At 40.1% G+C, this 13,031-nt stretch overlaps 1 protein-coding gene across 1 annotated transcript in view; it reads right to left on the bottom strand.

The window, feature by feature from the left end:
* The window catches only part of LOC149289351 (arylsulfatase J-like), a 29,153-nt gene extending 16,359 nt beyond the window's left edge, over nucleotides 1-12,794 (bottom strand). Inside the window, exon 1 of the mRNA XM_089490738.1 lies at nucleotides 12,466-12,794. Coding sequence (XP_089346864.1) covers nucleotides 12,466-12,794 — 329 coding nt within the window. The remainder of the gene's footprint in view (nucleotides 1-12,465) is intronic.
* Nucleotides 12,795-13,031: the final 237 nt, after the last annotated feature.

Here is a 13,031-nt window from a genome sequence, read left to right on the forward strand (position 1 = left end):
TGAATACATGTGTGGATGAATTGTCTGAATGAGTGCGTGTATGAATTAATGTGTGGAAGAATTGTGTAAATGAGCGAGAGAATCGATGAATTTGTGAGAATGTATTAATGAAAATGTGTTAATGATTTGTGTGAAAGAGTGAGAATAAATTAATGGGTCAATAAATTATGTTTGTGTGTATCAAAGATGGCACAAGCAGAGTGTTTAAGCCTTGGGGACCAAGATGGCACAGGTAGCGTGTTTATGGGACAAAAATATTGTACGCTGGGCTGTTTTGGGGCAAAGTTGATTCATGCTGGGCTGTTTGGGGACAAAGATGGCATGTCCTATGTGTGTAATTTTGGTGCGGGTCAGGTTCCATGTGGGCAGTGTGGACACCAGGGCTGGCCTTTGGGGTGTGAAACCTGTGATGTATGCCTCTAATTTAGAGGGGGGGGGGTTAGCTATACCTTTAATGCTGAGTTTGTATGTGAATTCCAATTGATCTATACCTGCAAACCTGGCTTTTTGTGTTATTCTGTTTATCTATATCTGCTATGCTATGTTTCCATAAATTATATATCTATACCTGCAAATACAGGGTTTGTATGTCTTATTGGGTGGATCAATACCTGCAGTGCTGTTTTCATGTGTTTATTTGATTTATACCTTCAGTCCTGAGTTCTAGTTCATCTATACCTGGTAGGAAACAGAGGGTGGTTATTAATGGTACATACTCTGAGTGGGTGACTGTTGCTAGTGGGGTACCACAGGGGTCAGTTTTGGGTCCTATTCTTTTTAATATATTTATTAATGACCTTGTAGAGGGATTGCATAGTAAAGTATCAATCTTTGCAGACGATACTAAGCTCTGTAACGTGGTTAACACAATAGAGGACAGCGCACGATTACAAATGGATCTGCATAGGTTGGAGGCTTGGGCTGGGATGTGGCAGATGAGGTTCAACACAGATAAATGTAAGGTTATGCACATGGGGAAGAAAAATCCAGGCTGGGAATATGTATTAAATGGGAAAACACTGGGGACGACTGACATGGAAAAGGACTTAGGAGTTTTAGTTAACAGTAAATTTACCTGTAGCGACCAGTGTCAGGCAGCTGCTGCTAAGGCAAATAAAATCATGGGGTGCATCAAAAGGGGCATAGATGCCCACGACAAGGAAATAATTCTACCCCTGTACAAGTCACTAGTCAGACCACACATGGAATACTGTGTACAGTACTGGGCACCTGTGTACAAGAAAGATATAGTGGAGCTGGAGAGGGTTCAAAGACGGGCAACCAGAGTAATAAGGGGAATGGGAGGACTACAGTACTCAGAAAGATTATCAGAATTGGGGTTATTTAGTTTGGAAAAAAGACGGCTTAGGGGGGACTTAATAACTATGTATAAATATATAAGGGGACAGTACAGAGATCACTCCCAGGACCTATTTATACCCAGGACTGTATCTATAACAAGGGGACATCCTCTACGGCTGGAGGAAAGAAGGTTTCTACACCAGCACAGACGGGGGTTCTTTACAGTAAGAGCGGTGAGATTATGGAACTCTCTGCCAGAGGAAGTGGTGATGGTAAACTCAATAAAAGAGTTCAAAAGGAGCCTGGACGTGTTTCTTGAAAGCAATAATATTACAAGTTATGGATATTAGATTAATAGGGACAGAACGTTGATCCAGGGATTTATTCTGATTGCCATATTTGGAGTCGGGAAGGAATTTTCCCCCTGGTATGGGGCAATTGGCATCTGCTTCATAAGGGTTTTTTGCCTTCCTCTGGATCAACACAGTAGGGACACAATATGTATATAGGTTGAACTTGATGGACTTTGGTCTTTTTTCAACCTTATGAACTATGTTACTATGTTACTATACCTGCAGTGCAGGGCTTGTGTGTTCTGTTGATCTATACTTGCTATGCTATGTTTCCAGGGTTTTATAACTTATTCCGTTGATCCATACATGCATGTGCTGTTTACATGTGTTGTCTATACCTGAACTACAGGGAGTAAGTAAAATAGAGGTGTGGCTTAGTGAATGAGGGGACAAAGGGACTCTGGGGATGATAACGGGAGGAGAGGACCTCTCAATGTCAGAGTTGGGTCAGAAAGAGAGAAGACTGCACTGACTCTCACAGTCTTCCCCTAATCTCCAGTCAGTGTGGCAAATATGGTTTTTGGTGCGGGAGCGGAGGGAGTTATTGCATGTTAGGGAGTGTGGAGCGGGACCCAAGGAAATGCCTTCCTGGGGTTTAATTTTTCTCAATAAAAAATATATTCGCAACAGGGTCCAATATTTATATATATATATATTGGCAGCAGGCTCTAATATTTATATATATATATAGGCAGAAGGGTCTAATATTAATATATACTGGCAGCAGGGTCTAACATTAATATATATTGCCAGCAGGGTCTAATATATATATATATATATTTATATTGGCAGCAGGGTCTAATAATAATATATAGTGGCAGCAGGGTCTAATAATATATATCATCAGCAGAGTCTAATATTTATATATATATATATATATATATATATATATATATATATATTGGCAGCAGGGGATAATATTTATATATATATACCCCAAGGCTCATTGAGAGCTGAAACTTTGGACCTTCACCAAGCTAATAAACTTTATAACAAGAAGACCCGCTGAGTGCATCAATTTTGTTTGCATGATATATATATACATACACACAGTGTTTTATTGGCCCCCCTACTTTATAGTTAGAAAAACACAAACGGAAAGAACAGGGAGTTTTTCTTTTGGAAGCTAGTGAGAAAGCTAGTGAGAAAGCTAGTGAGAAGGGGGACCTTCTGTATTTGCACTATTCAAGCTTACTTAAGGTAATGTGATAAAAGCAGTACTCAGTTTTCAGACTATTCTGCATCTATTATGTAGTTATGATGTAGTTATGTAGTTATGATTGTATTTCATAGGGGCCATATAGCATTATAAACACTGATTTACTGCATCATAACAAATAGCCAGCTTACTACCATCTCATGGCAAGCTCCTGGAAGATAGAAAGGGTATTCAAACTCAGTTGGACTACTACGCCAGATCTGCAAGCAAGTTTCTTACTTCATATTTTGTATAATTTTGCATGTTTTCCTGTGTATGTACCAAATAAGTTGCTGGTGTATTTTTTATATTTTGGCATTTTTTCTGTTCTATTTTATAAAAACTGGCAGATTAGATGGGGCGAATGTTTCTTATCTGCTATCAACATCTAGGTTTCTATGTGTGATGGGCGACAACTCCTACCTTGTGTGACACATGCCTGAGGTGAGCATCTCTGCTTGCAGTAAGCATTAAGCTAGATGTCAAGTAACAGATCTCTGTGTGAGATCAAACCGCTAACACTCTTTTATAGTTAGGTAAACACAAATGCTATGGCGAAGAGAACAGGGAATTTTCATTTTGAGGCCTAGTGAACATTCATCTTTAATTCAGCAGTTGTATAAGTACATCAACATACTGTACTGTGCATGCATAGTACTACGTTTCCATGGTTCATGACATCCCAAAAAAAGCTTTCCTTTCCCACATTTTAACTATAGATTATTCTAAACATATGATTATGGGTATGTAGAGTTCTGTACATACAGAGGTATATGCATGTAAACTGCACGACTAACATGCCTACAGGAAATTATAACTTAAATAATTGAATTACACAATAATGGTGTAAAATCATATTGCTAATGTGGGGCTACCAAAAAGTATTCTTGGCTGGAGCAGATAAGTGGAACAGTCGCCCAACAGAAGTGGAAGAGGCTAATACAGTAAGGGAAATTAAACATACATGGGGTAGGCATATGGCTATCACAAATCCAAGACGAGACCAAGGACTGATTAAGGTCTGAGTCTATACATCAGGAAGGGCAGGCTAGATGGACCAAATTATTCTTATCCGCCATAGCATTCTATGTTCCTGGTTCTTCATTTTGTAAGCATCACAATAGTACTTCTGTATAGCGGTGTTGACAGCCTTTCTGCAACTGATATCTATTATCTGCTGCATTTGGGGCCTTTGTGTTGCTCACAATATGCAGAGCACCAGTATACAGGGCCAGCCTTAGGGGTGTGCGACCTGTTCGGCCACACAGGGCGCCATGGCAACAGGGGCGCCGTCCGGGACTTAAATTATAACATTGTTTGTTTTTTTTGTAACTTTATTTAACATCCTCCATGTTAAATAAAGGGTTTTTTTAACTTTATTTAACATGGAGGATGTTAAATAAAGTTAAACAAAAAAAACAACGGTGTTTTCATTTAAGTCCCGGGCAGGGGTGCCGAGCGGTTGCTTGTGAAGTTTTCAGCAACCGCTCGGCGCCCCTCACTCTCCGTGACTCCGTCGCGGTGCCGGCGTTTCGTGCTGAGCGCCAGAATTATTCTGGCGCTCAGCTGTGAAGCGCGCACCGCGGCAGAGCGGGAAGACGGACGCCTCCCGCTCCCTGCAACAAGGTAAGTAAGGATAGGGGGTAGATATAGTGATAAGGGGCAGGAGGGGTAGATAGTGATAAGGGGCAGGGGGGTAGATAGTGATAAGGGGCAGGGGGGGTAGATAGTGATAAGGAGCAGGGGGGGTAGATAGTGATAAGGGGCGGGGGGGTAGATAGTGATAAGGGGCAGGGGGTAGATAGTGATAAGGGGCAGGGGGGGTAGATAGTGATAAGGGGCAGGGGGGTATATAGTGATAAGGGGCAGGGGGGGTAGATAGTGATAAGGGGCAGGGGGGGTAGATAGTGATAAGGGGCAGGGGGGGTAGATAGTGATAAGGGGCAGGGGTAGATAGTGATAAGGGACAGGGGGGGTAGATAGTGATAAGGGGCGGGGGGGGAAGTGAGAAGGGGGGGCGCCAGAGGAGTAGTCTGCACAGGGCGCCAGAACACTTAAGGCCGGCTCTGCCAGTATATCACATGGCATCTTGGCTCTTAGCACAGTGTGAACCTCTGTGTGGGCTGCGAGGAGGAAATCCGAGATCTCTTTAAAGGTGTCCACTCTATCACCACTGAATTCACTTCCTCCATGAGGCCAAGAGTATCAACCTAAGTCGCTTTTACAGCACCAATGGTGATATTGTCTCCTTAATACTGGGTTTTCGCCAGTGGCGTCGGCAGGGGGGGGCCAGAGGGGGCCATGGCCCCCCTACATCATGCTGTGCCCCCTGGTGTGCCCCCCCAATCGAAACGCCGTCTTTTTTTTTTTTTTTTAATAGACCCGGAGGAGAGAGTGAGAGGCGCCGAGCGGTTGCTGAGGAATAAGTTCTCAGCAACCGTTCGGCGCCTCTCACTCTTCTCCGCGACCGAGAGGCCTCTTCCTGGTTCGCAGTGCCGGCATTTCAAGCCGAGCGCCGGTATATGTCGTCATATCCGGCGCCCAGCAGTGAAGCCGGCAGAACCAGGGATACAGAGACCTCGCGATCTCACCGCTGGACAAGCCCAAGGTAAGTGAACTTCAAAGGGGGGGTTAGAAAGTTAGGAGGGGGTTAGAGAGTCAGAAGAGGTAGATAGGAAGTGAGAAGGGGTAGATAAGGATAGATTGGGAGGGAGAGGGGGTAGATAAGGATAGATTGGGAGGGAGAGGGGGGTAGATGGGATAGATTGGGAGGGAGAGGGGGGTAGATGGGATAGATTGGGAGGGAGATGGGGGTGGATGGGATACATTGGGAGGGAGAGGGGATAGTTAGAATTGATTGGGAGGGAGAGGGGGTAGATAGGATAGATTGGGAGGGAGAGAGGGGTACATAGGATAGGTTGGGAGGCAGATGTGGTAGATAGGGAGGGAGAGGGGGCAGATGTGGTAGATAGGGAGGGAGAGGGGGTAGATAGGATAGATTGGGAGGGAGAGGGGGTAGATAGGATAGATTGGGAGGGAGAGGTCTTTATGGGACAAAAACGGCGTACGTTCAGCTGTTTGGGGACAAAGTTGACATAATGTGTAACTTAGGTGCTGGTCAGGTTCTATGTGGGCAGTGTGGACACCAGGGTTGGCTTTGGGGTGTGTGACCAGTGATCTATGCCTGTAATTTAGGGGGTTTTATCTATACCTTTAATGCAGAGTTTATATGTAATTTCCAATTGATTTATATCTGCAAAGCTGGGTTTTGTGTCATTCTGTTCATCTGTATCGGCTATATTTCCATACATTATTAATGTTTACCTGCAAATATAGGATTTGCATGTCTTATTCAGTTGATCAATACCTGGAGTGCTGTTTCCATGTGTTGATTATTTGATCTAAACCTTCAGTGCTGAGTGTACATGTGATTTCCAGTTGATATATACCTGCAATGCTGGGTTTGTGTGTTCTGTTGGTTTATACCTGCAATGCTATGTTTCCATACATTATTTATGTATACCTGCAAATACAAGTTTTTTTTTGTCTTATTCAGTTGCATGTGCTGTTTCCATGTGTTGTTTATTTGATCTATACCTGAACTACAGGGTGTAAGTAAAAGAGCGCTATGGTTTAGTGAATGAGGGGACAAAGGGACTCTGGGGATGATTACAGGGGAGAGGACCTCTCAATGTAACGGTGCAGTCAGAAGGAGGGAACACTGCACTGACTCTCACTGTCTTCCCCTGATCTGCAGTCAGTGTGGCAAATATATTGGCAGCAGGGTCTAATATTAATATATATTGGCTGCAGGGGCTAATATTAATATATATCGGAAGCTGGGACTAATGTTTATATATATCGGCAGCAGGGGCTAATATTAATATATATTGTCTGCAGGGCCTATTATCAATAAATATTGGCTGCAGGGGCTAATATTTATATATATTGGCTGCAGGGACTAATACTATATATCGGCAGTAGGGGCTAATATTAATATATGTTGGCAGCAGGGTATAATTTCTATGTATATCGGCAGCAGGGTATAATATAAGTATGTATCCGCAGCAGGGGCTAATATTAATATATATCTGCAGCAGGGTGTAATATTTCTATATATCTGCAGCAGGGTCTAATATTTATATATATTGTCAGCAGGGGCTAATATTAAAGAATGAAAAATAACTGTCACTTTAGCTGTTATTTTGAAATCATATTTTAATCACAGTCTTTACTTCAAAGAGATAAGTGCATATTATGTAGTTAAAAATGCACGTCTAACGTGTGTGTGTGTGTATATATATATATATATATATATATATAGTGTATCTGTACCGTTTTATAATTGGCCCCCCTACTTTGGTCCCTGGCCCCCCATGTGCCCCCCCTAAATATGAAACCTGGAGACGCCACTGGTTTTCGCACTTAACAGGTATAACATCTCTCTAAAACATTGTCTGAAATGGCAGGGAGTTGTTTTCGTGATCACAGCAGGAAATTAATGTTCTCTGCTTCGAACAGCATGTTAGCTCCATATGGTGGGCAGATGTCACAAAGGGTCATAGTATAGCAACAGGAAGAATGCAGTATATATTGAAATACACAAAAAAAAATGTTTACATTAATTTAAGGAGTTCTTTCCTTTAATTTGTTTTTGAAAGATTGTCCATAGTCTGTAAGAGCTTCTTACTAATGGGTAAGGAAAACATGTGACAAGCATGCATTTTCATTTCAGCTAATTTGGGTTATTTCTGTAGGAGCTGTCCGCCTACCAGCAGCAGTTGTGGAGATATTTTTAGCTCTATGCATAATGAGGCAATAGACTGCAAGCCGAGGGGTAGCCTGAATATGTGCATATTTTTTTCACTGATATATAATAGTGACAGGTTTCATTATTCATGAAAATGAGCTTCTTGGTAACAAAGGCAAAGGTGTCTTAGATTAGATGTTCCATTGTTTAGCACTCTCATCGTTTAACAGTGTTTATCCATAGTGATACAATGGCAATAGTCTATTAATACCAAGCAAACTGTGTTTAATTGTTTTTAAGCCTGAATGCGTAGATACTATAAGAAATCACCTTTTTGGCAAGTGGCCAAACTGTAAGCTTTTTATTGCCTTAAAGAGAACCCAACACCAAAAAATGAAGTGTTATATCCATCACCCTTCATATAACACTTCAGTACTGATCTCTACTTTTACACAGTAAGTAGGATATTTGATACTGTCCTCCAAAGTGAAAGGTACCCGGTTTGTGGGAGTGGATGGAATAGAAGTTACTTTTCTAAGCTTATAACATTCGGAAACAGTTACAGTGCAAGGGAAGTAACTTGACAAATAATAAAGGTTAAAGCAGCCACTTCTTGGCCATCCACTATTCATCAAGGTTTTGTTGTGGAGTGAAATGTATGTAAATATAGCATTCAAAATTTGTTCAATGACCCACATTTATGCCTGAATTTCTAAAACAATCTGTATTTTCTCTCACTGTTAATAATTTTTTTATACTAAGGGGAAAAAACATGTGATGCAACTGTTCATGGAGATTCATCCAGCTTTGGCTGACCACACTTCACGATGGACCACACAGATATAAGAGCGGTAGAAGGGAGTAACTGCCTCTATAATTGGTAAAAAGGACTCTTCACTGACATTCCATGAGTGTTAAAAATGGATTCACGGTCCAGCTCATTTGTAAGCAGATCATTAAAAGAAAACAATGGGCCTGTTTGTGCAAAATGATTAAAAAAATAAATAAAAAATGCCAGAAATAGCAAATTCATCATTTGTGACAAATGGACTGAATCATTCAGAGACATATTTTCTGAGTCAGCAAAAGGCACATTGCACAGCAATATATTGTGGGAAAAAGAAGTGTTTTTGATATGACCTGTCTTTTGCAAACTAAACACATTGTAAGCCGGGTGCCTCAGCGGTATGGTTGCCTCATCCTGACAAATAGCCACTTACTGCCAGACTTACTGGTCTATAGTCTTCACTGCTACCTTTTTTTTTGCAAAGTGGTACTTGCCAACTTCCAATTTTCTTGAGCTCCCCTGTTAATAGTGACTGCTTGGATAAGTCTGCTAATGGTTTTGCCAGGACACTCCAAAGCTCTTTTAATAACTTTGGATGTATCCCATCAGGTCTCATGGATTTGTCTATTGTTTCTTTGGAGAGTTCAAGTAGAACTTCTTCTATCTTCTAACAGAAGTCACCTAAATTGTTATTCTTATTTATACAACTCCTTTCATTTGTTTTTAATCTGATGATTTCTTCCTCTAACCTAACTCTAGGTAAATTGTAAATTTGAAGTGACCTCTCCGCTATCATATGCATTAAAATACATTTGATGGCTGGAGTATCTCTTTTCAGGTTGATGCAATCTCTACATGTACTGTGAGTGTTGTAATTCTTCATGAAGTTCTTTTATGAAGGCTATCTTCTAATCCTCACAGGGGCGAATGGTCTTGGAAGAAGAGAATTAACAGAGATGGCGAGTTGGCCTCAGCAGGACCCAAAATAATCAGTTTAACTCTGACATCAGACTGAACCAGAATTAATGCAGTGTTGTCTTATAGTACATGTGCCTTTAACTACACTTTTATATTTTCTGGTACTACATCTAATTATTTTCAAAAGTTAACTATTTTCCTGTTCATTGCACAAAGAATCTGTATATTTTAGAGAAAATCATAGTGTCAAAGGGACAAAAACCCCAAGTCACTAACCCTAAAATGCACAGATTGGATTAAATTTAGAAGGGAGATAAAAAACATACTATTTACTAATATATCTATACTTTTGTAAACATAATCATTTATATAAATTTACCCGACACGCAAAAGTAAATTGTCCAGTCGCAGGCAAAATTGCTTTCCTAAACATGACAGGGCAACGTTGAGGACAAAGCTGTAACTAATTTAATTTGGGGCATTTAAAACGCACAAGACATATAAGCCATGATTCACTGATGAGGCCCAGGAGAGGATGAATTTTATGTCTGGGGCTGTTGGCTCTTTCATGTAGAGGAAGACTGACTTGCATTTCAGATCTGGGCTTCTCTTACAGACTATGTGATTCAGACATGCTAATGGAGATTTGTTTCTAAGTAGAGGCATAAATGAACAAAAAGCGGTTAAGATGTTCCTGAGTAATGACTTAGCCCAGATCAAATTATCATTTGAGCTAGCCTCAAAAATATTTCCATATTCCTGGTTTCCTAAAATGTATGTGTGACTAACTGGATTTTTGTAGCGGTGCTGCTCACAATTTAAATGCTTCCATTATTTGTTAATGGATGTCAGTTATGCCCTGTCTTGATGGCCCAAAATACCAAGTTGAACTTTGAGAGTCAACTTGCACTCTTTCAAAGTTATTGCTCTTTTGCTAGTATAGTCGAGTATTTTACTCTAAAATGTCCTTAATATTAATATTTTCGATGTTTCAGCATCTGTATTTGTATAAAACAGGAAAGAATGGGGATGGGACATGATTTAACATTATAAAATAATATTTTTTGGCAGGTTTGGGGTTTTTATTAATACTAAGTATTGCATCCTCACACTCCATACTGGTCCTTCCTGTGAGTTTCCTTCAAATGTAAAGGCATTTGCCCCTTTCCACATCCTCGGGAAATGCTCTGGACAGAAGTTTAACAAGACCCCTGTGCACATGTGTGAAAAGTGCTCCAATTAATTTATTACCACTTATTGGTGAGAATTCTTTTTTGTTTTACTTTGAACAATGCATATGAAAGAATGTGGCATTGGTTGTTTAGGGGACTCTCTGGGACACTGAAATATTTCTTTAATTGATAAGATTACGGTTATAATCAAATTTTGTTTGTGGACCACAAGTGGATCAATATATTTGTGAAATATATCTGAAACTAGATACAGATATTCAAATCAATGTGCAGAAATGTCACAATAGGCCATCCAAATGACATCATTGTAATTACTGTAATCTGAATTTTGACAAATAGCAGAACAGGTGCCAAGATTTTCAGGCCACACAAGATGCATCACCCATTCCTTCCACAGTGTATTTTTATGAGGTTCTTGGCATGTATGTGTACACAACAGGCCTCAAGTCCTTTTTTGGCAATTGACACTGGATTCCAAAATTTCCCAATTTAAGTTATTAAGAACAAATTGTGCTTTTTTATATTCCGGAAAGAGTTATCAATGTTTTTAGGTGCTAGTAATGCGCTGTGTCTTATTATTTAAGCCAAATCTCATCATATAAACTCAAATATATGTTTTTAAGTTAAACCCTAAAGAATATGATACCCGTCTTATGGAATGGTAGTAGAATGGTGTATTGTTCTAATGACCTAGATCTCAGGAGGGTAACTGTTCACTAAATGAAACAGTGGGGCTGGGAATATTTAATTAGAAAAAAAATCATGAATTAAATGTGCTCCACTTAGTTGCTAGCTACGCGCATAAGAAAGTATAGCTGTTAACCAGAGTTTTGTATTACATTTGCTATACTATAACAAGAAAAATTCATATTGGTCTGAATGTATCTTCTCAGTATTTGATCATGACATAATTGTGTTCTAACACAAAATAATAAAATAGTTTTACATACTGTGCATCACAATATAATTCAACTGACTGAAAGACACACAGATGTTTTCCCCAAGAAAAATGTAGCCTCAATTTACCTAAAGCTGCTTCTTAAAGAATGCATTGGTTGGCTTCACACCCCTTGAATTAACATACTATATGAAAATGTGGGTGGATAACGTTAATTTACATAATAGCTGACAAAGTAACATGATATAAAGTTTGTTTCTATAGAATTGTATTTAAAACAGATGTACCTACTATTTCAAACAAAATAAAAATGATTTAGCACAATGTTTTGTTTCTTGTTTCTTTTTTCTATCACACACAATTTTAAGCCACACTGATGTGTTGAAGGTCAGTCAGACTCTTTTACACTTTTTCTCCCATGAGAATTATTTATTCTCCTGCTAACCAGTCTGCACAGCATTATTCACTACTTCTTGTAAATAATGCACTGAAACACAGGAGATATTTAAAGCCAGAAACATATATGTAAGCATCTGCCAATTATTCAAGAAATGATGTTTCCAAAATCTGTCAGAATAGAGTTAAATGGTTGGGTTTTTAGTACTCTAGACAGTTCTGCACATTGTTAGACACTGGATAACCTGAAAGTTAATGAGATCATTGTGTAGCATGTATACCAGTGAGTATTTCCCCTTTAGAAGTGCAGGGATCTCTTGGTGAATCACAATGTCTAGTTTCACTCTTAGAAAGAAGACAGGGTGAATTTTTAAAGACGAGGGGGAAAAGTTCAGCTAACTGCACATTTTGAAAGCCACCAATACATGAAGGAGAACAGCATTCAGGTCTGTAGATGATGAAGCAAAAGATGAATTACAACATCAGGGTCAGTTCTGGGTGGACACAAATTACCAAGGTGAAACCACACAAGACACAGGCAACCCAGAGAGACTGGGGTACAATGAGACCAAAAATGAAATAAAGCTAAGGGATCTTGTTAAAATCAGTATTGCAAATGAGCAGTGTTGTTCTGCTTATGAGTATACATTGCTAAAGTTAATATACTTACTTCCCAGTGATAAATTGGCTCCTGGATGGGGAACAGATTGGCTGTACGTAGTAGTTCTCCAACCTGACGCCTTCTGAAGCCAACCTGTCCAGTGTAGGAGTTCTGATCTCTGACCCATGATATCCAATATCCCTGTACCCTTGATCATCAGCCAATATGAAAATGATATGTGGTTGGCGACCAACTTCCCGTTGTGGAACGTGATCATCAAAACCTTTCTCTAGGGTCTCCTGTTCTTCAACTCCGGTGTTAGAACTTTCCCAGGACACGTATCCATAGGTGAAAAGGCTCACTGCTGAGAATGCAGTAAGAAACCCCAATGGTAACATTTTCTTCACACACCACGATACCTGCAAACTGTCCACCAGTCCCATTCACCTCCCCCCAAACACAGCCACATCAGGGGTCAGTCCAAGATTCACTGCCAGCCATGTGCAGCTTTGTGGTCAACGCGTTGCGTTGTCCATCTGGAAATCCCCACCCCCTTAAAAAGCTTTACAAGTTGTTTTTTTTGCACCAGGATTCTGGTGGCAGCCTTATTGAAAAGCTTGATGCCACTTGCTGAG

This window comes from Sceloporus occidentalis, unplaced genomic scaffold (genome assembly GCF_023333645.1).
Source record: "Sceloporus occidentalis isolate IW3139 unplaced genomic scaffold, rSceOcc1.0.p SCAF_46, whole genome shotgun sequence".
Lineage (NCBI taxonomy): Eukaryota > Metazoa > Chordata > Lepidosauria > Squamata > Phrynosomatidae > Sceloporus > Sceloporus occidentalis.